The following is a 24,101-nucleotide window of genomic DNA, read 5'->3' on the forward strand; positions in this document are numbered from 1 at the left end:
CCAAGACTCTCTGCTCCTCTCCCTTCCTTTATTCCCCTCAGCATTGGTTCTTTCAAAAGTTATCTTCCTCCCCCTTGCTTTTCCTTTTTCTCTTTTTCTTACCCTCATCAATATTTACTTACTTTCATTAATAATAACTCTGCCACATTTCTGTATGTTTCATTAATATTGAGTAATCATACCTATAACATTAATTATTTTGACTAATGTTATAATTATATAACAAGCAGAAAAAGGTTACACTAATTAGTTTGCCAGGGAAGGAGGGATTTTTTGCATTAATTATGACATCGGAACAAGTTCTAGTTTGGTGAAGTATAAGAGATTGCATGATTTTGAGTGGGGATTTGGCGTCTTCTGAGAAAATGTCCCAAAATCCAACAAACATGCATGTACGTCCCATCTTATTGAATCAATCTAATTTGATAAAAAAGAATTGAATTGAATGACTTGGAATTAATATAAGGTTAGAGATAGAGGGTTGTGTCAGTTGTCAGGTCACATAGAACACTTTATATGACATTTCATTCGAAATCAAAATAATCTTGACTCTTGATCCTCACACAACACTCTCTTTCTGTTATGCCATTTCCATGGAGGAAGAAACTTAGTTTGTCGCCAAACAACATGCAATGCACTCATGTTAAACAAAACAAGACAAATTAAAATGAAAGGAAGCTAAGAAGCACAAGCAACAATAGATAAAGGAAAAAATGCACTCAAACCACAAACATTGCATGCAAGTCACAAGAGATGATGAGCAGCGGAAGAAGATGCAGCTGCAAGATCAGTCCATGAATAGTTCTCTGACAAACTATTACTTAATAGCCCTCCGTTTCCAGATTCCAATTTAACCCTAGATTCTCCAAACAGGAAAGGGAACGAAGAAGAAGTGGTAGTTGGATCAAAACCACTCAAGAAATTAGGAAACTGCTGCTGATGCTGATGCTGATGCAATCCTCCTCCATAGAGGGTCATGTTCTCAAGAGAAGCCATGAAACCTGGGTTAAAACCTGAAGGAAGTGATGATGTTGATGTTGACTGCTTTTCAGTGTTTCCTCCAGGGAGGCTACTGCTACTCCTCTTGGTCTTCTTGTTTCTCCGGAAACCACCACCAACGGGAACGTTCCTAAGAGCACCGCCTCTTGTCCAGTAACGCCTACACGTCTTGCAGAAGTGTCGCGGCTGAGACAGGCTGTAGTTGTTGAAGTAGCAGAACTTTGTGTTGCTTGATTCGCACCGAGGACACTTGAGTGCTCCCTCTGATCCCGATCTCGGAACCACCTGAGTTGAACTCTCATTGCCATTGCCATTTGCCTGCTGCTGCTGCTGCAGCAAGTTAAACAAAGAATAGGAATATTCAAGAAGATGATGCAATTAAGGCATATGAATAACTACTAATAAAAACCCTTACCTGGTGGTGCCAACTGGGAGGATCTAAATACACTGGGATTGAAGGGAAAACCATGGTGTATGTATGTTGATGAATTCCTTTTTCTTTTTCTTTTTCTTTTTATATAAAGTTTGATGGGTGAATGGAATATATATCACTAGTACTAGTATTATGTAGGGGAATGAATTGAATAGCAGCTGAGAGAAAAGGAAAAAGAGAGAGAGAGATGATGATGAAGCTCCCTTTCATCTCTTCTCTTTTTGTTTTATTGTATTTTTAGGGTTTTAATTGGAGCTACCCAGCCACTATATCTTAACTTATAACCTTCTTTTTAACTCCTCCTTCTCTAAATAATTCTTCATTAAACATTTATGCAGCCTTAACCATTAATACATATATATCATGATGCATGCCATCAAAAGCATATAAAAGTTATTTAACAAATCTAAAGTATGTCTAGTCATACATACAGCCTTTTTAAATTACACTGTCTTGCTATTAATCATGTGTATACATACTTCATACACAAATTGGCAAGTCTTTCAATTATTGAGACCTTGTTATTATCTTTAAAGCTTTGGACATACGAAGAGTGAAATCATTCATTCATTCATTCCCTTTTTTCTTAATTTGCTTCAATTATTTTTAAGGTTTGTGCACAGTGCACGAGTTTAAAAGAAAATCAAAGAAAGCATAAACATGGGAATATATATAATTGGTGCTGTTAGCTACATTTTCTGTCTCTTTATTTAAGAGTTAATGACTTTATTAGTTGCTAATGTAAGTATGTAAGCAGTGAATTAGTGGCTTAAAAGTTGTAGTCAGATCCTTTCTGGGCAGCACCAATACTTGTGACATCACTGCATAAAAATGTTAAGTTTATCCTGCTAGCTACTTTATCAATCACTATATCTTTTATGTAACTAGACAAAATCTTCCAGTACCCTCTAAACTTTAATACTTTATTAGTAATGAAAACTTCAATTTTATGAACACAAATTAATTAAAGTGTTTGTGTTGTCTATATATTATAATTTTGCTTCCTTTTTCGCTCTTGATTCCTTTTTGTCTATACATTATAATTTCCATCTATTTAACAATAATTTAAATATATATATATATATATATATATATATATATATATATATATATATATATATGTATGTATATCTGCGAATGGATTAACTACTTAAGTGGATTCTAGAGAGCATTAAAAAATAACCAATTTTTGATAATTAGGTTGCATGCATGTATGTATCTTTAAAGTAGAAACTCATGTGCATTCGTCTTCACGTGAAGTTGATAACTGAGAACTTGTTAGATGAAAATTTAGTCAAATTAGTCAAACCATCTAACGGCTTTCAACTATCAACTTCATGTGAAGTCGACTGCACTTGAGTTTCCACCATCTTTAAATTAACTGAAAAAAAGGATAGTTAGAAACTATAGGTTCAGCGTCATTATTTATGCTACTATATGACACTTGATTATTATTAATTAGTTTATGTATGTTCAAAAAAGTTTAGGGATGGAGAGGAAATAGTCCTAATAAGGAGTGAAGTTGAAGGATATATTATAGGTAGCTAGGTTAGGTTTAGCCCGGCCATTGTGCATGGGAATGGAGGGTGGTAGGGTCATGAAGGACTATGCATGATAGCATGAATGTTAATAAATATGATCCTCACACACACACACACATGCATCACCCAATCGACATTAATCATCAATCATTTTCTCATCAGATGCTCTCGGTCGGGAATTCAACACATACATATATATGTATATTCCTACTTAATATATTTACACACTATATACATATACATACTATACCAAGAATATAAATTGTCACGCTCAAAGCCTATTTTCTTACAATAAACTCATTTTCATTTGAAGGTGACGAAATAGGATTGACCTTATATAATTCGTATTAGTTTCATGGGAAAATAAAATCATATATATAATTCGCCACATTTCAAGTAAAATTATTTATTCGCTAAATATTTAATTCCATCGCTTATTATTAATTAGCTTAAACAGAATAATTTAAACGAAAATGCTTAATAACAAAAATTAGTCCAAAAAATTTTAATTTATATTATTTAACATTTATTAATTATTGCTATAATTAATAAATTGCTATGGACCGAATCCTCCATGTGCCTAGCTGGCTAGCTAGTTTAAATATGGCGTACGTATTATTTTGAATTTTAATGTTTGTACATACATATCATATATCCTATATATATATGTAAAGAATAAACGTTGGTTATGTTAAACGTGAAGTTGGTGGTGTTGATTGTAATAACTTTATTTATTTATAAGGGTTAAATTAAAGGAAGGCAGAGAATGAAGTTGGTGGTGTTGGAATCTAATTCCTTATCTGTTGTATACATGTTAGTGCTTTTTTGCTCATTTTCATGCGAAAAAGCTTACAAACACTTTCATTTTGCGAAACTATGGTTGGAAAGCCACCACCATTGCAGCCTTAACCACTGCCTTCACTTGTCCTCTCTGCCATTTCCACACAACACTATCTACTATACAATTCAATGAGGATTCAAGAGATTAGTGGTACAGGTAGCCATGCACGTGCATGAGAAATACATATCAAAAAAGAACATCATCACAAAATCGTGGGACCTAACTTTACCCATTGCCTTCTTACTCCTTAATTAATTAATTAATTAGCCTTTGTTTACTTCATTATTCTGTTAAGGGGCCGAGTTCGACTGTGGGAGCGTCAAACACCAAATAATGCTACTCTTCCAACAAAAAAAAAAGATATAGTAAAGTGATTTGTACACTTCTATTGAATAGTTTCAATTTTTCGAAGAAGAAATAATATATAATCATACTTAGTGTCGCTCAAAATTAATTATTTACAAATATGTATTTCGTATGGTAACATGTATTTTATATTAATAACTAATTTTAATGGTTAATTATAATATAAATAATATTTTTAAGAATTATAATATAATTCATATATACTTTAGTAATAATCAAGCCTTTACACTCCTACTTTTATCAACATGTATGTGCATTTATTTTATTAGCAAATAAAAAATATTGGTGATCACTCACATAAAATTCTTATAGTATAAAAACGAAAATTAAAAATTGTTAGATGATAATTTATTCATATAATAATTTTTAACTATTATTTTTATATAAAAAAAACTTCATATAAGTAATTACTTATAAAAACATTGCATCATATGATCAATGTTAACGAATATAATTAATTATATCGAAAGTAAAGTAGTCGGTTTTTTAAATTAAAAGTAAGTTTCTTTTAAAAGCAATCAATATTTTTTTCGTTTGAACTTTAATTTATTTGGTCCTTCCAAACATCGTAAGAAGGCAGTAGTAACTAGGTACGAGACCCATACCACAAATGTGTACCTAACTATATGACTAATAATATCATTATTTACAACGTAACACAGAGAATTGAAACGCGGCATATGTAATATATATGTATTATAGCATTTGGTTATTGGTTTGATTTGAAAACTCAACAGACAGAAGACACAATCCGAGACAGAGATTGGTTCTCTCTTATATAATTGCACATGCATCTGACCTTAATTAGATTCCGTTCCATCACTTTCTTTCTCATCATCAGATTCCTACAAATCCATAACACCATAACCCACTAACGCTCGCTCCATGTATCCTTCTCCTCCATTTTAATTCCTAACAATAATGTTAAAGCTGCTCATGATTTGCTCCAAGATTTTTGTTCTCGTACTTGTTTAGGGATATGTTAGAAAATTTTGAACTCTTATTCTTGTTTTTTTTTTTTTTTTTTTGTGATGATGAGCCAGTCGTGATTATTGCTTAAGAATATAAAAGTTTGTTTGAGTTGTGTAACCCTTTATCTTACCTTATACGATAAAGTAAAGGATAACAAAATGTCACAATAGTTTTAACAATAATATATATAGAAGGAAATAATAATACTAGAAGTTTGATAAAAAAATAAGAGCAATGCTAGGGGCCAGCAATATTTGTGATTGATAGCCATCAATTAGCCATCAATAGTGATTTGATGGTGTGAGATTGGTGTGAGATTTCATCCAATGGCTCACCTTTCTCCGCTGGTTACATGCTGGCCAAAATGCAATAAAATTGCTGGCCCCCTAGACTTTTCCAAAAAATAAAGCTCAAAGTCGTATAAAATGGAATTACAAAACGTGAAGCATTCATACACAATAACTAAATGTGTAGGCAAGATAAGAACAGAACATATAAACATATAATCTTGCATTAAAGTCCCAAAATACAAGGTAGTAGTTAATAAATAAACCAAGTGAAATATATATGATATACAAAAGAAACTAGACACAACCTGCGAAATTTAGATCGGCTAGTCAAAAAATACAACATAATTTTATAAAAGACTTACTTCGATCTCTCAAAATTTTAAACAAAAGCCGCTAAGGCAACAAAGTTATATTTATACAAAAGATGAGAGAATAACTACAACATAAATAAAACAGAAAATAAAATAATGTAAAGTCATTCTCTACTCTGTCACCAATCATGCAACTCACATAGGTGAGATTTGACCTACATCTGAAAAACAATAACAACCGGTTCTCAATATGGTAATCGGAGATTTTTAACATGGTAATAATGCCCAATATATAAGATATAAGGTTTCGGGATGCCAAAGGCAATACTTGATCTTCACATCGATACAGATATTCAAGTTTAACGAAATATAAAATGTAAGCCATAAATAGGGTATTCTAACTTAGAGGATTTTTAACTAACATAACACCATTGTTCCACAGCCTTCGCAAGCCTAACCTCCATGCAATCTCATCGCCACTGCCTACCGAGCCTCCTCAATTCCAGCAGCAAACACAGGTAATGCATACAAGTAAAGCACAAAATAGAAAGCAAGTAGAACAAATAGCAAGTAGGCATGTGATGTATTTAGGCACAACAAAAGTTGAGCAAAGCAAGCAAAGAGATAGAAGATGCACACGATAAATGCCTATCCTATTGGCTCGTGATATCACTTGTTGGTCCATAACTGCCAACTCTACACATCCTTTCGAATGTAGCCTTTCTGCCACATCAGGGATATAGTGCCCCGCACACTATCATCTAAAGATATAGTGCCTGACGCACTATCGCTCCGAGGATATAGTGCCTGGCGCACTTGCATGCTCATTCTAAGGATATAGTGCCTAGCGCACTCTTGCAGCAGAGAAGATTATGTGAGTGGGATACTACCCAGCCCTCACATCTCAACGTAAGCGGGATTAACCACGATTCTTATGCCGACGCCGCGACCTAAACAAGCGGGACTCACCACCGCCCTTGCTTGAGGCGCATAGCGACTCATCAATCTCAATACGTAAATATCATAAGATTCAGTCTCAGTGACTGCTGCTAATAGCACAAGTTCTTTGATACCCAGTTCATCAACCTCCAACAATCTTAAGCATTTATATCCAAGTTCCAAGTTCATCTCAACCATCGGCAATTTTCAAATTCTCAAGTTCGCATAACCAATATAGTACTCTACCAATTTATCCAACAAAACTAGTCCATCCACGGTACTTCAGAAACCTAAGTTTCTGTCATCTAAACCCTCTAGCAGAAAATCTAATCTTAAGTCTCCTAACTCTTTCTTATTAATCTCAAAGTCTAATTACTAGTTAGAAGTCTTAAACAGCGATTAAAGAAGTGTAGAAAGTTAGAGAACCGGTTGAAATTGAAAGAAAACTGGTTTTCAGCAAAATAGAGGTCTCGCGTACGCAAATTTTCTTTCCGCGTACGTAAGGGTGCAAAAATGGGTGGTCGCGTACGTGACACCTCCCCCGCGTACGTGAGAGTCCCAACTCAAAGAGAATCCCTGCGTCGCGTGATAAAATTTAGCATACGCATGCCTCAAAATACATGCTCGCGTACGCATGCTAGTGCCCGCGTACGCGAGAGCAATTGGCAGCAGCAAATGCTCGCGTCGCAAGCACAGGTCCACGTACGCATGCCTTATTAGACTTAGAAAATTTTTAAAGCTGCAGAATTTTAGATTTTTGCACCGAACTTCAAATGCGCATAACTTTTTTGTTTTAAAATATTTTCCATCTATTTTTTGAACATCTTAAAGCTCTTGGACCCAATTTTCATTTAAAACAAGTTTCATCCAAAATGAGGTTCGGACGCCAAGTTATACCTCGTCAAAGTTTACTAAAAATAAGGTTTTACAAAACTTTACAAGTTCTCTAGTTTGTCCAAAACTTCAAAACCACACCAACTTAAACATACTCAAAACAATCAAAAATCCATAATGAACACTTCTCAACCATTTTTCATTCATTTAGATACCAAAATCACTCAACCCTCATCATTTTCTTGGTTCTTATAAACAAAATTATCACAAAATACCGTCAATCATTAATTCAATCCATCCTAATACTCATTTCTCAATTCTATCATAATTAAAACTTACTTTCATCACCCAATACCCTCAACATTCAACAATCATATTCAATATCCATTATCACTATTACATTTATCATCAAACATTCATAATACCATCACAATTTCATCAACCATCATAATCATAAAAAAATCATCATGCATCATCAACAATTCAAACTTATCCTATGGTCCACTAACCTAAGGTTCACAAAACATTATATATTACGTAGAGAAAATTGAAACCATACCTTAGCCGATTTTCACACAACCCAAAATTTGAGTTCAAACAAGCTCCAAAAACCAACACCACTTCCAAAACTCACAAACTATCAAGTTATACACATATAATATACCAAAATGAATATATAGGATTCACAAGATACCAAACCACAAGGATTAAGAGCAAACTTTTCTTACCCACCACTATTGATTGGCACCTAAACAACCAAATCACAAAAATCTACTCAAAACCACAACCTATACTTTCAAAATTTACTTAGAACAGAGAAATGAAGTGGAAATTTTGAGTTATTATCTACAATGCCTAGCTAGAACTGACGGGCTCGACGAGAGTTTTGCGTGGCCATAAATAGCACGCAAATCAGAGCACCATAACTCAAATTACAAGTAAAAAAAGAAAATGATGAATAGTGTTCTTCTTCCCTCTTCTCTCAACTCACCTCAGCTGTGTGTTTGTGTTTAGGGCAAATGAATGAGCTGAAAGCTCACTAAAGAGGCTTATATATGTTAGCCTCGCGCTTAATTTAGGTTCGGTTCAACTCGTTTAGTATTTTTGGTCCGTTTGACTCACTTTGGGCCAAAACATTTAGAATTAGTACCCGGTTTTTAATTTTAAATATTTTTCTAAGTTTTTCTACTATTTTTGTTACTCTCATACAGTACTGGACAGACTTAAGCCAGTACTGTCGGCTAATTTATTGGTATGCGTTGTTACATAATTTTTTACAGAAAATTACATTTTACCACTCGAAAAAATTCACTGAATTCAAATTTCACTGTTAAATTTTTAAATTAAGACCTCTAGATTTTAAATCTATTACGAACGATTAATTTATCATTTTATATTATTTTAACAGTCGATTTTAAGCTACGATTTTTACAGGTTGTAGTTTAGTTTCTTTAAAAGATTTTGTGGAAAATAAGACATAGCAAAAAAGTTTATTATTTTTATTTTTTTATCATAAAATATTAAAATTAAAAAATATTGAAAATAAAACAAAAAAAAAGTAGAAAACATTTTCACAAATTCAATAGTGCAGTAATTTATTTTTTAATTTGGTGCCCATATAATATGATTATTATAGTTTTTTTTTTACTAAGGAAGGTTTTGTTTATTAATGTGTTTTATATGTTTAAACTTTAAACTAAATGTGGCTTGACGATTTTCTTTTCTATGGTAAACGGACATTGAACACAATAAGACAATGTTTTGTTAGACAATGTTAATAATTTCAAATTTTTGTTAGATATGAGAAATATATATATATTATCGATGGATTGTGATAATATTTTGATATTTAAAATTAAATATATATTTTTAAATGTTTTTAATTTTTTTATTTTATATAAAATATTTTAGATAATTTTTTGTATTGATAATTAATAATATATATTATTTTTAAATTTTTTTAAAATATGCCAACTATGAATAATGTTGAATATGTTGACTTATAAATATATTTTGGGAATTAATATTTAAAATGGTTCTTGAAAATTTGGGTACAGACTCAATTTGGTTCCTAAAATTTCAATTGACTCAATTACTAATAAGTGATTCACGTTAGTCCTTCTATTAATCTCTATTAACAGCACGCTTACCTGAAATGTTAAGTGACATGTGAACCCATTACATGGCCTGATAAAACTTTGCTGACATAGAAAAAAAATTTTTAGACTCAATTTAGTCTCTTATAATAAATATAAAATCCTAACAAGTGCCAAATTTTCAAATTGATATCGTTATTTGAGTGTTGGAGAAGATGACGAGGAGTACCAGCCAAGGTTCCGGAAGCTGCAACAGGTCTCATTCACATAGAAGTTTGAGAAGGAATCCAAATCGAGTTAGAGCTGAAAAAATTTCACACTGGTGTGGTTGTGGGATGCGTTCCGTTCTTCGTTGATCTAGAACAGAAGCAAATCCAGAGAGACTATTTTTTGGATGTCCAAACTACTATAATGTAAGTTCTTAAATTGCTTCTTTCTTGAATTTACATCTTCTTTTTCTAATACATGCATAATTTATTTTGTGGTTCTTGTTATGACAGACCTTTGAAAATAGATGGTGGGAACTTTTTGTGTGGACAAATGGCGAAGAAAAAGAAGACATGACTGGGAGACATGAAAATGAAAATAGCATTGAGAATTGGAAGATGAATGTGGGTTGGAGGATTAGTGCAATAGAAGCTGAAATTAGAATTTTAAAAGTATGGAATAGTATTTTGAGTTTTTCTCTTATTTTGTTTGTAGTTGTAATCATTGGCTATGACTTGGGTATAGGAAAGTGATGAATGAAATTGAATTTATATCACTACATAAATGTTTTTTTCAATACAAATCTGTTTTATAAATTGTAAGTTGTGACTAAACCTGCAAATTCAATGAGAATATTACAAATATGTACGATTCTGTAAATTGGAAGTTGTGACTAAACCTGTAAAAGTAAAATAGTAAGGATAAACAAGAGACTGATTAAGTATATTACAAATATGTAAATAACATTAATAAACAAACTTGTCATATATATACCAAATCTCTAAATCGCAAAATAAATTATAATAATAAACCTTGAATCTCATTTCATTGATCAACCATTGTCATGACAATGATTATTGTAACACATGATAAACCAAGAGTGATGTCTAGAGTATCATCATTACAGACACAAAACAAAAGGGCTATTTAAAAGGTTCCAAAACAAAGCCCTATATAAGACATGACAAAAGATATAAACAATCACTGACACAAACTTTAGCCACAAAACAACCTCAAAACACACAACTTCAAAAATTTATCAATTCATCTACAAAAGACAATATAATTTAATCTTTATTTCTTCTTTGGTGCTTTGAAGCTCGGAGTGGGGAGAAATTTCATAAATTCTGTCAACTTTGGTACTGTCCCAAAACTAGCTCCTTGCATTTGGTCCACAACTAGAGTTGCTCTTCTTTTATGCAGCAGTTTATCCAGCCTTGTGAGTGGAGGTGGAGGTAGAGGCACCTACATGTAATTGAAAGTATTTGATAGTTTAAGAATAAACACATGATATTTTCATAAATGTAATTAATTAATCTGTTATATAATGTTATCTGCTCTATAATTTCTAGCTGAAAATAGTGGGTTGAGTGATGTCAATCTTTGAAGCCTGTGGAGCATCCACAGTTTGTATACCAGCAGTTGCTGCAGCATCATTGGGTACATTTACGTTAACTCCATCTTGGAATTTGGATTTAGCTACAATAACTGCTGCTGCTGCAGCAAGAGCACATGCAATATCATCAGCTTTTCTATGAGCACAACTTCTTTTAGTGTGTCCTTTAACACCACAGTAGGTACAAGTGAATTCTTTATAGACCCTCTTTAACTTTGTTGCAGTTTTAGACTTCTTACTGCCTGAAAGTTCCTCATCATTATCCTTTCTCGTTTTCTTCTTAATGTTTTCTGGCCTTCGCCTAGTTTTAGGTGCTTGAGGCTTGTTGTATTCAGATTTTTTTCACAATTTCTCACCCGGTATTGGATTTAAAGAATGCATGTATGTAGCCTTATATGCTTCCATAGTCAACCAATGATAACAAAAGTCTTCAGAATTTCTTTTATCCTTGAAATTGCTACACATCCATCGACACACAACATGCCTATAGATTCAAATTTTGGTTTAATCAACTGTCATGTTAGTAGGCCAACCACGAATTTCAAACCTTTGGTAGCCATCGTCTCCACACTATATAGGTGTCCATTTATCTTCAGCAGCCGACTTTGTTGGATTGGAGGCAGCTTGCCAATATGGTAAGATCATTTCACTTTATTTTTGGCAATTGACCTCATTGCAAACATCTGAACCTGTTCTAGTAGTGTTATAATTGGATTTGCTCTGAACTCCTTGATTCTTGAGTTAAATACCTCACATATATTGTTACAAATGTTGTCCATCTTTGATCCATGACTGAAAAATGCTCTTGTCCATGACTCTTTAGGCTACTTGTCCAAGTATGCACATGCTTCTTCATTTCTCCTCTTTAGCCTAAGCATCTTCTGTTCAAATCTGTGGCGGGTAGTTTCCCTAGCACAGTCCCACAACATGCCTTTCAACTCCAACTCCTTCCATTATTTATTAAAATTTATCCATAAATACCATACACAAAATTTGTGGTGAGTCGTAGGCAGAAATTCCTTGACAGCTAGTATTAACCCTAAACCAAACAATAAGAACAATTTTACTTTCATGCTTCATATTAGCCATTGAAATCATTTTAATGAACTCAAACTGACCCTTGAAATAATTTTAGTGAACTATTTTTGAACTCCGCAAAAAAAAAATTCATGTTCTGTGTATTCCAAGTCTATAATAATGTGTGTAATTAGTAAAATGCCAACGGTAAAACTAAACATTCCAAATTCAAACAAGTTGAATTTGTACTCTTTAAATACTCTATCAGTGTATAATTATACTGGTAAGTGTCAGTACTCATAATTGATAATTAATTACTAGTCTGTTTATTTAAATATATCGGAAACAAATTATCTAATTAATTCAACTCTACTAAATGATTCAATATAAGTATGTTTGAACGATATATAAAAAATGTAAATGACATATATGCTTTCAAACAAGTATATAAAAAGTGGCAATATTGTATGTATAATAAAAAAAGAGTAGTACGAATTAGTGACAGATAAATATAACTCATTTATACAATAAAAATTGAAACAAGTTGAGTTTGTAAATAAATTGTATAATTTACTCCTTAAGTACTCTACTAGTGTATAATTGAAACAACTTAAATTTGTAAACAAGTTGTATAATTTACTCCTTAAGTACTTTACCAGTATATAATTGAAGAAATTATTATTAAAAGCTCAAGTCTAGAGTACTTTTTGCATGTCCGATATAAAGTTTCGTTTATCTTGTTCATAGTCACCAAGTTCTTCAAGAAGCAATTCTAAAAATCACATCCAGTTCTCCTTATTCTCGACATCTACAATCGCCCAAGCAATCGGATATATATGATTGTTGGCATCCTGCCCCACAGCTGAAAGTATTTGTCTCCCAAAATGCGTCTTTAAGAAAGCTCCATCTAAACCAATCAATGGTCGACATCCAACCTTGAACCCCTTTTTGCAACCATCCAGACAAATATACATTTTTTGAAATATTGGGTCGCCTTCAACCTGTGGAATCACTCCAATTTTGACGGTTGACCCTGGATTGCTCTTAAGTAATGTCCCACCATAGTCTCTAAGTCTCTACCATACTGTGCAGCTGCATCACCATACACCGCATTCCTTGCATCTGTTAAAGCTCTAGTCAATGAGGACTTGTTCAAATCTAGGTCACGTCTCCTCTTGAAATAAGTCGCTGCCTCACAATGCTTCAAGTTAGGGTATTTTCTCAACTTCTTGACTAAGTTCTGTTCAAACCACTTCCTATTTGCTGCTTTGTTTTTGTTCATCCTAGGACATACATGCTCATTATTAAACGTCTTTAACTTCCAGCATGTCTCTTCATGGTCCTTAGATCCATATGCAACCGATGGACATTTAACTTCTTCATTCTTTCACTTGCAAACTGTCCTCACCCTATAGCTTTTATTTCTTCTAAATTTTATTTGTCTCCCCTCTTGAATGGTGAAGTCCCTCACAACTTTCACAAATTCTTATTTTAGTGTTAAATTTCATTCTAACTTGGAGCATCAGCTGTCCAAACCAAGCACCTTGTAAGGATATTGGAAATATGTCATCACTTTCTTCGTCACTAAGTTCACCTTCAGAATCTGGGGGAGTTTTTAACTCATTCGATTGCCAAGAATCTTTTCCATCAGAGTCGTCATGCATTGGATCATAAGCATCATAATATGAACCATGGTTGTTCCCTAACACTTGTAACCAGTCCACCTCCTCATCAGAACTCTCTACTATAATTCCATCATCTTCCACTAATACTTTCTCTTTTCCCTTCTTCCAGGCAGACTCCAGTGCATTCTTGAACTTCAAATCCCTCTTTCTTGCTTCAGAAATTCCACCATCAATATCAGAGTCATTTGAGCTTTCAAATGGGTCAGGCCTATATAGGCTGTCTTTTACAGAATCATATGAGTCACTACTACTGCTGGTTTGGTCTCCATCATCCTGACTTTCTACTATTTTACTTGCTAATCTAACAGATGATTTGGTAATTGGTTTAGTCTTGACAAAATCAACTGAAGTAGGTTTGGGTTGGGGCTTGTTTGTAGGCTTAATGGTTGTGACTTTAGATGTTGAGGGTTTGTTCTTGAGTTTGGGTTTGGTTGCAGATTTAGATGATGTGTGATTTCTCTTGATAGTGTTGGATGTAGTGAGTTTGGGTTTGATGTTAGTGGTGGTGGATTTGGTTGAGGTGGGCTTGGGTTTAGATAAGTTGTGCTTGGCTGGTAGATTAGGTTGGGCCTGGGTTGGTGATTCGAGTTGGGCTTGGGCTGGTAGATCTCCTTGGACTTGGGCTTGGACTTTGGGTTTATCCTGGACTACTGGTTCTTCATTGGGCTTCGTAGCTGAGACATCATTTGGGCTTCCTATTGAATTTGGTGTGGTGATAGGTGCATCATTGTCTTCTTCATGAGCAATGGGGGTAAACTCTATTAACTCAGGTACTTCATCATCATGAAGTTGGGAAACTCCATGCTCAAAATATAAGTGGACTCTTCTTTTGTTCATTCTTGAAAGATAGCATATCTCTAACAATTCCTTGTCATGTGAAAGTTCTCTCAGTCCACTCTTTAAAAGTCTACCAGGAATAAGCCACCAACATTCAATAATGTCAGCATAACTCAGCTCCTTATAGTAATCCCTCAATGAAAATACATCCAATCTATCTTCATCTAGTCCAGTTAATTCATTCATATTGTCCCTTTCGTAAACTACACTGCCATCATTCTTTGTAACAAAGCTGCCTCCGTGATGATAGACACTGATTATTAAATCACCCATCTACAAATATAATTCAAACAATTAATAACTTAACTTCATCATCCAAGTCCCTTTATATCATGCATCGGTTGACTCTACATTAACATGTCAATCAAAATTTGTAATCAAAACAGAAAATAAAAATTCATATACAAAAGTGATCACTATAACAACAGCTATATATTTTTTTGCTATCTATATTTAATAGCTACGCATTATCACATTGACAAATATAATCTATTTACTCATTCATGAATTTTTTATTTTATATTTTCAAAAAAAAATATCATTACAGAAAACTTAACCAAGTTATGTGTTAAAAAAACATAGTTAACACTAATCACAGTAAAAGCTCAGCTATTGAAATTATCTATAAGGAGAAATTAGTACATAAAGAAGTGATAGATTTCACTAACTTGGATGTGCTTTTTTCTCTATAACATAATTAACATTAATCATAATCAGTCTTTTAAAAAAGAGAACCTTAAAAGAAGAGGATCAATAACTAAAACTATCTACTTTTACAATGCACCCAATCCATTTGAGCTTCAAATAGAACACAAATCAATGGCCTGTAAATCCCAACCAAGAGAAGACACAAAACATAACATTGAACCCAAACATAGAATGATTGTATTACTAACCTTTTTGGGAGAAACGGTGGTGCGCAGATTCTTCTCGTCTTAGCAAACGGAAACACGTGCGACGAGTTTTGCCGGTGACCTACACTAGTAGCGATATTGATCTTCCATAGTATGGTGCATGCGAGAGAATGGAGATTAAAAAGAAGAAGAGTTTTTCTGTTTGAGTGGTTTGATCATTGGTAATGAAGTGTTGTTTAATAAAGAGAGATTACGCGCCAATGAAGAAACAGCGTCGTTTAATAAGGCTAGGTGTCAGACCCACATGTCACTTAACGTTCCAAGTAAGCATTGTTGTCAAACTCGTGAGTTAACTCATAAACTCGTAAACGAGTTTAGGTAATGGAATCGAGTTAACTCGGACACAAACTCGTTTCTGAGTAGACTCGGATAGACTCAGGTAAACTCGCATAAACTCGGTCAAACTCGTGAGTTTACGGGCGAGTCAGCGTGTTTGCTTTGTTTGGCCTTTTTCGCCAAAACGGCGCCATTTTGGGCCCAAAAAATAAAAAATAAAAAAAAAGGAAGAAAGGGAGCAATGTATACACGTAACCCTAAACAGCTAAATCCCTTACTTTGCTTGCCGCACTCACTCAGTCACTCGCTTCTCCAAGCCCTCTTCGTGTTTTGTCCGTCCCTCGCTGTCGTCCATCCCTCGCCACTGTTCGTCGTTCCCCAAATAGCCCGTCACTGTCTCCCTCTCTACCGTTCTCTCACTCTCACTCTCACTCTCTCATTCTGCTCTCTATTGACCTGTTTTGCATCAAAGCTCGTGGACTCGTGGAGCTTCTGCTGTTGCCACGCTGCCGTCGTTCGTCGCGTCCTGCCGTCCTCTGCCGATTCGTCGCGTCCTCTGCCAAGTCATCGCGTACTCTGCCACCGTTCGTTCTTGTCTGCCTGCACAGCACATCAATGTTTGGTTCCTCAACTGAGCCTACTCCATTCAGTCATTCAAATTCACGTATGTTAAAAAAAAGTTACGGAATTGCTGCATGTTGTAGTTGTTACTTGTTAGTGTTAGTTTAGTCTATTCTTAATTGCTATTTTTTGTAATTTGTATTTGTTACTTGTTACTGAATCTGAATGTCTGAAACTCTGAAATCTCATATATGAATTTATCAACTTTGATAGTGGATAACTTTGCAACTGTTAGTAGATAATTATGTAATAACCAACTTTGCAACTGTTTAGTTTAGTGGATAACTTTGCAATCGAATATGAAACTCTGTAATTTAGTGGATAATTCTAAAATAATTTCTAAATATTTTCTAGAGATAGATAAATATAAGTGGATAACTTTGCTAAATCAATTATTTGGTTTGTTGATTTGTTTATTCAAGGACAAAAATACAAACATGTGAATGATGATGATTTTGTTGGCCATGTCGAACCTGAACTTGAAAGAAATGAGGTTTTTGATGAAGATGGTGAAGATGATGATGTTGATGCAATGGAAGATGAAGATATTGGAGAATTTCAGTTTTAGACTTTTAGTTTATTAGAACATTTAATTGTTGCTTTGTTGTTTTATTTTTTTTCGATTGTATTCTATGAGCTTTGATTGTGTGATTATGTGTTTTATGTTGAACTAGATACATATTTGTGAAGAATTTGAATGTGTGTTCTAGAGTACTTGTTATAATTGTAGTATTATGTTAATTTATTATGTGTTTTGATGTTGAAATTTTTAAGTTCGAATGCCTATATTTGACTATATATATTATACACGATATATATATTTTTTACAAAAAAAATTATAACAGGAACACTCATACGAATTTACGAGTCGAGTTTATGAGTCAAGTTTAGGTCAGCTCTACAAGTTTATCTAGACTCGCAAGTTTAACAACCTTGTAAGTAAGCATGTCGTTAATGAAAATTAACAGAAGGGCTAACATGAGTCACTTATTAAAAATTGGGAGTTCAAATTGAGTTCATTAGAATTTCAAAGGTCAAATTGAGTCTGCATCCAAATCTTAGGTACTAATTTGAGTATTAACGGTGGATTCTATGGTGTAGAAAGGAAATTATTTCTACATGTGTAGAAGGATAGGTGTCAATGTATTAGTAGTTTATGTTGATGGCTCTTGGATGGAGAAGAATTAATTAGAGTACACAATTGTTGATTCATTGGACCCACAAAAAAAAAGAGAGTGTGTGACATTATATATGTGTTATAGAGACAACTTATTAGGTTTTTTTATTTTAATAAATTAAATAAATATTTTATTTATTAAAATAAATAATTTAAAAAATTATTACCATGTAGACGAGATATATGTATTTATAAATATAAAAATATATTTTATAAAAATAATAAAAATATTAATAATTTAAATTAGACCAAACCCTTAAAAATAGAACATTTCAATTAATATGGAAGGTGGACGATCTTAACCGTACTACTTCCATCCACCGGCGTTTTTTATTAGAATTTACACTAAATCAATTCAAATAATAACAAGGCGGAATTCGAATCTCCAACACTTGCTTAAGCAAACTAGTGAGCTAACTACTAGACCAAGTTCATTAATTAGTTAGTTAAAACTGCCTATTTCTTCTATTATTTTGAAACTGCTTATCTTTCTTATTATTTGAAATTGCTTATCTTTCTTATTATTTGAAATATTCTATTTTTAAGAGTTTGATTTAATTTAAATTATTAATATTTTATTATTTTCAAAAATTATATTTATATTTACAAATACACATATCTCGTTTACAGTAAGGAGATATATGAAAATTAAAAAATACACATATCTCGATATGGATAAAATTATCTCGTTACAGTATAAATAAGATAAGAGATGCTGATGTATTTTCTAATAATTTTTAAAATTATTTATTTCAGAAAATAAAACATTTATTTAATTTATTAAAATAAAAATTTTCCACATATTATTTGATTTATTGTTAATAAATATGTGTATCACTAATCAAATTAGAATTAAGTCCATTAGATGAAAAAAAATTTGAAAAAAAAAATATTTTTGAATATTAACCAAAATATTTTTCATGGAATTTAAAAAAGAAAAGATCTGGAGACTACTTACTTTCACTCTTAAATTATTACTATTAAAAACGAAAGAATGTATAATTTAAGTAATAGGTAATTACTATTCATTTACCGTGGTTAACAAATTTAATTTGTTTTTATAATTATATGTCTTAAATATATTACTGATTATTTTTATATTTTAATATTTTACATGTTTTAATTTATAAATTGAATTGATAATTTACTATAATTAAAGATATCCCATTTTTTTAGAAGAAAATATTTAACTTTGAACAAAAGGCTAAATTAAAAAGATATAAAATGTTTTAGACAAAAATAAAATATTTTTTCAATTGTAATTGAATGAATCGAAAACATTAAGGACATTAAGGACATTAATGGAAGTAGTACGGTTAAGATTGTCCACCTTCCATATTAATTGAAATGTTCTATTTTTAAGAGTTTGGTCTAATTTAAATTATTAATATTTTATTATTTTTATAAAATATATTTTATATTTAAATACATATATCTCGTCTATATGATAATAATTTTTAAATTATTTATTTAATAAATAAAATATTTATTTAATTTATTAAAATAAAAAAACCTAATAAGTTGTCTCTATGACACAGATATAATGTCACACACACTCTTTTTTTTTGTGGGTCCAATGAATCAACAATTGTATACTCTAATTAATTCTTTCCTATCCAAGAACCATCAACATAAACTATTAATACATTGACATCTATTATTCTACACATGTAAAAACAATTTCCTTTCTACACCATAGAATCCACCTTAACTTATATTTTGGTGTGTATTAGTCTTTTCAAAAAACATGGATATGGGCCGGGGAACCTATTTAAGGAACTTGCAGCTAAAAGCCTAAAATTAACGTGGGTATGGGCCGGAATTTCTGTCCATTATATCCTCATGGGCCGTAGCCCAATGTATTTAATTATCTGTAGTCGCATTTCTCTAGTTACAATAAAACACTGTAAAGCCATTTGACCCATGACACACACACAAAAAAAAACACTTAAATAACCAGAAATTTTGTTATTAATTGTTATTTTATTTTTTTTACTTAGTACAAATGTATTATTCAACCCTTTCCAAAAGCAATCATATATAGCAGAGGATGAGAGATCTACAGTGACGTAATTGTCGAATTAGAAGACTAATAGTCTAGCTAATTAAGCAAACTTGGAAAGAAAAGAAAAAAGGAACAGAAAAGGATATCTCATCACTTCATTTTCCGAAAACAATAGGAGAGATCAGAGACAGCTGTTGGATTTTTGCCAAATGAATATGATACTATTTTTTATACTATATAGTTTGTTATTTTTCTACATTTAAATTCGTACGTGTATAATATAAGTACTATTAGTACACTTGTTACTATTGAAAACATGTCAGGTTTAACTTCATTTCCTACTCTATTTTGTTACATCCAAAAATAATAAATTCCATCAGATCAGATTAGGGTTCATGAAATTCATTTTTTTGGCCAGATATTGCAGGTTAATTTATTGTTTGAATGGAAAGTGGGAAACAGATACTGATACCACACCATAATCAAAGAACAGCATTTTTAATTGCAACCTTATAGCATGTTGGTCTATATGTTGCTCCTAATTCAAGCCATGATAATCAATAATCTCAACAATATAATAATTCTAAAATATAATAGCCTGAGGGGTAAGTAAGTAAATAAATTAAACGTGCTAAGCAACAAATAAATGTATCATCATCACCACAATAACATGTTAGTCAACATCATTTGTCAAACATCTTCAAGACCACAACTTCTTATGGAAAAAGAGAGGAGATATTATGGATAAATGTGATAATATAATTAGCAACTTATATATCAACATTATTTCTTTTAGTGGGGTAGATTATATTATATATGATTCAGGGAAGCCAAATTAGTGACTGATTAGAAACACGTAAGAATGCTAATAATTTAGTTAAAGTGGACCCGACAAATTGACTTGTAAATAGAAATGAGGACCACGAACTGAGTTTTATGGTGTGACTGATTTCACATGGATCGGAACAATAATAAATTGTGTTGAATATTCGATTTATTTATTTTTTCCAGCTGTTATTGAATGAACAATTCTTACTTCTGAATTGAGAGTGCCACATTGTTTCTTTCTAATTGAATTATTCAAATTGTGATCGTTAGGGTAGCACTTCACACTTTGCAAATAAAAAGAATTAAATTTCAAAGGTGGTGGAGCTGCTAACTTTAGGTCTAATCGCGTGACAACAACGACCTCACTTGTTGTTTAGGTAAAAGTTCATAGACACATTAATTTGTCACCTTGTGTTTGATTAAGACAACCTCATCTATTCAACAGAGTAAATCATATCTAAACATTATAATGTATATCCATCCATCCATTAATCAATATGAAATAATGTTGGTCTAATAGGTATTTATATGTTTTACTCTCTTAACTCATTTCATAAGAAAAAAAAAAGAAAAGAAAAAATGGCTCTACATTGTAGGTTAAAATAATAAGATATGAATCCCACCAAAATTTCATATAATAGCACAAAAAGCACCATAAACTGAATGTTGAAGCTTTCCACTGTTAAATTCAATGATATACTGTTCATTTAAGCTTTTCCACAATTTGCTCTCCAAAGTAGTGTAGTTTCACTGTCTTTAACTCTAAGGTGCGGTTTACAGAGGAAACAATCAGACATGCTCCGCTGACAAAAATAGTTAAAATTACAATGACAAATAATTTTTAAAATATTTTTAAATATAACAAAAATAACTAAATATTGTCAATATTTCTCAAAATATATTTTAAAAGATAGATATTGATGTAATTTTTTTTCAAGAATAATAATATAAAAATGACATTTTCATCTTTAAAATTTGCAAAGTGGATTTTGTTTTATAATTTTTTATAATTGGCAAAAAAAAAGTGATTTAGAGATTGAAATTTTGCTCTAATTTTTAGATCAAATACACAAGTAGTTTGTCAAATATAAAAAAGATTACCACTTATATAAAGAAAATTTTACACTAATTTTGCCACATTCTAAAAGTTTTTAGAACAATTTTGCCACATTTATATATATGTTTTACTTTCATTGTTGAAAATGATTGATAAAAAGGTAGAGAAGATAAAAATTGTTTTTCATACTATATAAAAAATATACACAAAAATAGTGCAAATGTAATTTTTCTTTATAGGTTACTTGTATGGAATTTTTCACTAAAGCAGCACTATCAACATTCCAATTCTTAATGCTGAGTTAGATAGTCAGATTCAACCTTACAAATTCCCATCACTTCATGTTAGATCTTCCTCAGACACATGTGACATGTTTGCACATTAACATTTAATTGATAGGTAATAACTATTAACTATGATGCCGATACATAAAACAAGAGGCACATACATACATACAGCTAGGCGCATATGAGCAGCATGATTATTATAGAAACAAATTAAAGCGATTACATTAGTACGGGACAAATTATTGGGGAAATTTCTAATAATAAAAAAAGAGAAAGAATCATTGAGATCCTTATATAAATTAAGAAGATTGTTGGTATAAGAAACAAGCATCATTCACATGAATGATTAAACTTGTTGAGGATACAGCAAAACATGAGCAATGGACAAAAACCACATTACCCCACATAAGTCCTTTGCTTCATAAGCAGCATCTTAACTACCGTTTTAAGAGCATGTCAGTTTGCATTCAATTTGTTGGCATTCCATGCCCTTCTTGCAGAATATATGCCCACCACACCAATCATTTCAAAGACCACACAATAAAATAGCTTAAATATATATATATATATATATATATATATATATATATATATATATATATATATATATATTTATGTTTAATCAATCTCATCTCAACGTGTAAGCTATACTTGACAAATTTGTCTCCCATTATTTTAATTATAAGAAAAGAAGTTATCCAATAAAAAACAAGAGATAAATTTATTTTAAAGATGTCAATGTAATAAAAATTTTTTGAAGGACGAAAATATGTTAGGGACCAATTTGGACATATAATGCATTTTATATTTTCTGGTTTCATATCTTTATTCATTCAAGGAATAGGTTGAGAAATTACTCAAAATAAAATAAAGGAAGCAAATGATTTATTTGTAAAGCATTAAAACTATTTAATTAACACAATAAGGAGGCAGGGTAATTAAAAAAATGTAACTAATGGAGCATGGATGATGGGGTTTGAAGGGGTATGAATGTTGAAGGAGAAGATGGCAATGGCAGAACCTGAGATGAACCTGTTACATGTTGAGAAGAAGAATCTTTGAGCCCAAAGAGTGTGTTTCTCCTACCTTCTTCAACGAGTCTTCTGTACAATTTCTCCTCTGCATCCCTCAGGAACTTGAACTTTGGAGGTGGCGAGGATCTAAACCTATTGAACTCTGATTCTTCTTCTGATGATGATGATTCAAAGAGAGGGTTGAATTCCAAAGAACACTTGAAGGGTGAAGAACAAGGTGTGTCAATAGCACACATAAGATCACTTAAGCTTCTTGATTTTCCATCTTCACATTCCAACTCCTCTTTGGTTTCCTCTTTGATTGTGAAGAGAAACCTTGGAGGACCTGCAAGATTGTGCAGCCTCATCAACTCTGATTCCACACTACCACCTTGGAATTCTTCTCCACCATTATTATTATTATTATTATTATCCAACTCTGGTTTCCCTGAAGTAGCATGCACGGTTCGTGGAACCTTCCAGCAAACCCAATAATGAAAGAGACCCTTTGACGGGTCACTATTATTATTACTCTTCTGACCCATCTCAATATCTGAGGAGGATGAAGATGGTGTTCTTGTATGGTTTCTCCACCACAAGAAATAGAAAAGCTGTGCAGCAAAAACAAGAAGGAGAAAAGCAAAGACAAGGCTCAAAACTGTACTTAACACACACAAAGACATGGCCCTTTTTCTAGCAAGGGAATTTCATCACATCACCTTCATCATAAGTACAAAGAAGCAAACTTTTCGGTGATGGTTGAAGGCTACGAGCTAGGAAGAAATTGGTACACAATAATCTATGCGGCTTTCCAAAGATATGATACTAATTTAGCTTAGTGCCACTCAATTCTTACCTTTGAAGCTCTCTATAGCTAGCTAAGCTAAGTTATCTCTAATAAAGCTACTAATTAATTAAGTAACAAGGAAGTAGTTGTGAGATATGAATGGAACTGACTCAACTGAGGGATTGAAGAAGACAGGGTGGTTTAGTTTAGTTTTGTTGTGTTGCTTGATTATTGTAAGGGTTAAGGAATATAGGTTTGGTTTATAAAAAAAAGGGGCCTTAGCTTCTATTGTTTTGTTTGGGTGAAAAATGTGGCTGATGAAACAGAACACCTCACATGCCATGGGCTGCTAAAACCGTGTGCCTTCGCTTG

At 32.3% G+C, this 24,101-nt stretch overlaps 2 protein-coding genes across 3 annotated transcripts; both read right to left on the minus strand.

Annotated features, from left to right (window-relative positions):
* Positions 1-491: 491 nt before the first annotated feature.
* Positions 492-1,654, minus strand: LOC130946622 (dof zinc finger protein DOF2.2-like). 2 transcript variants are annotated; one of them, XM_057875424.1, is made up of 2 exons: positions 1,415-1,654; positions 492-1,329 (listed from the first exon to the last, which is right to left on the minus strand). In XM_057875424.1, exons 1-2 carry the CDS (start codon positions 1,466-1,468, stop codon positions 745-747), a joined length of 639 nt encoding a protein of 212 aa, XP_057731407.1. In that variant the 5' UTR covers positions 1,469-1,654; the 3' UTR covers positions 492-744. The 2 variants fall into 2 exon arrangements, with proteins under 2 accessions (XP_057731407.1, XP_057731408.1); XM_057875425.1 differs by having other exon boundaries at positions 492-1,326; positions 1,415-1,633.
* A 21,140-nt stretch (positions 1,655-22,794) lies between these two features.
* On the minus strand, positions 22,795-24,076 carry LOC130943746 (uncharacterized). The gene has a single exon (XM_057871750.1). The coding sequence runs from the start codon at positions 23,623-23,625 to the stop codon at positions 22,882-22,884; it is 744 nt and encodes a 247-aa protein (XP_057727733.1). The 5' UTR covers positions 23,626-24,076; the 3' UTR covers positions 22,795-22,881.
* Positions 24,077-24,101: the final 25 nt, after the last annotated feature.

The sequence above is a fragment of the Arachis stenosperma genome, chromosome 8 (genome assembly GCF_014773155.1).
Source record: "Arachis stenosperma cultivar V10309 chromosome 8, arast.V10309.gnm1.PFL2, whole genome shotgun sequence".
Classification (NCBI taxonomy): Eukaryota; Viridiplantae; Streptophyta; class Magnoliopsida; order Fabales; family Fabaceae; genus Arachis; species Arachis stenosperma.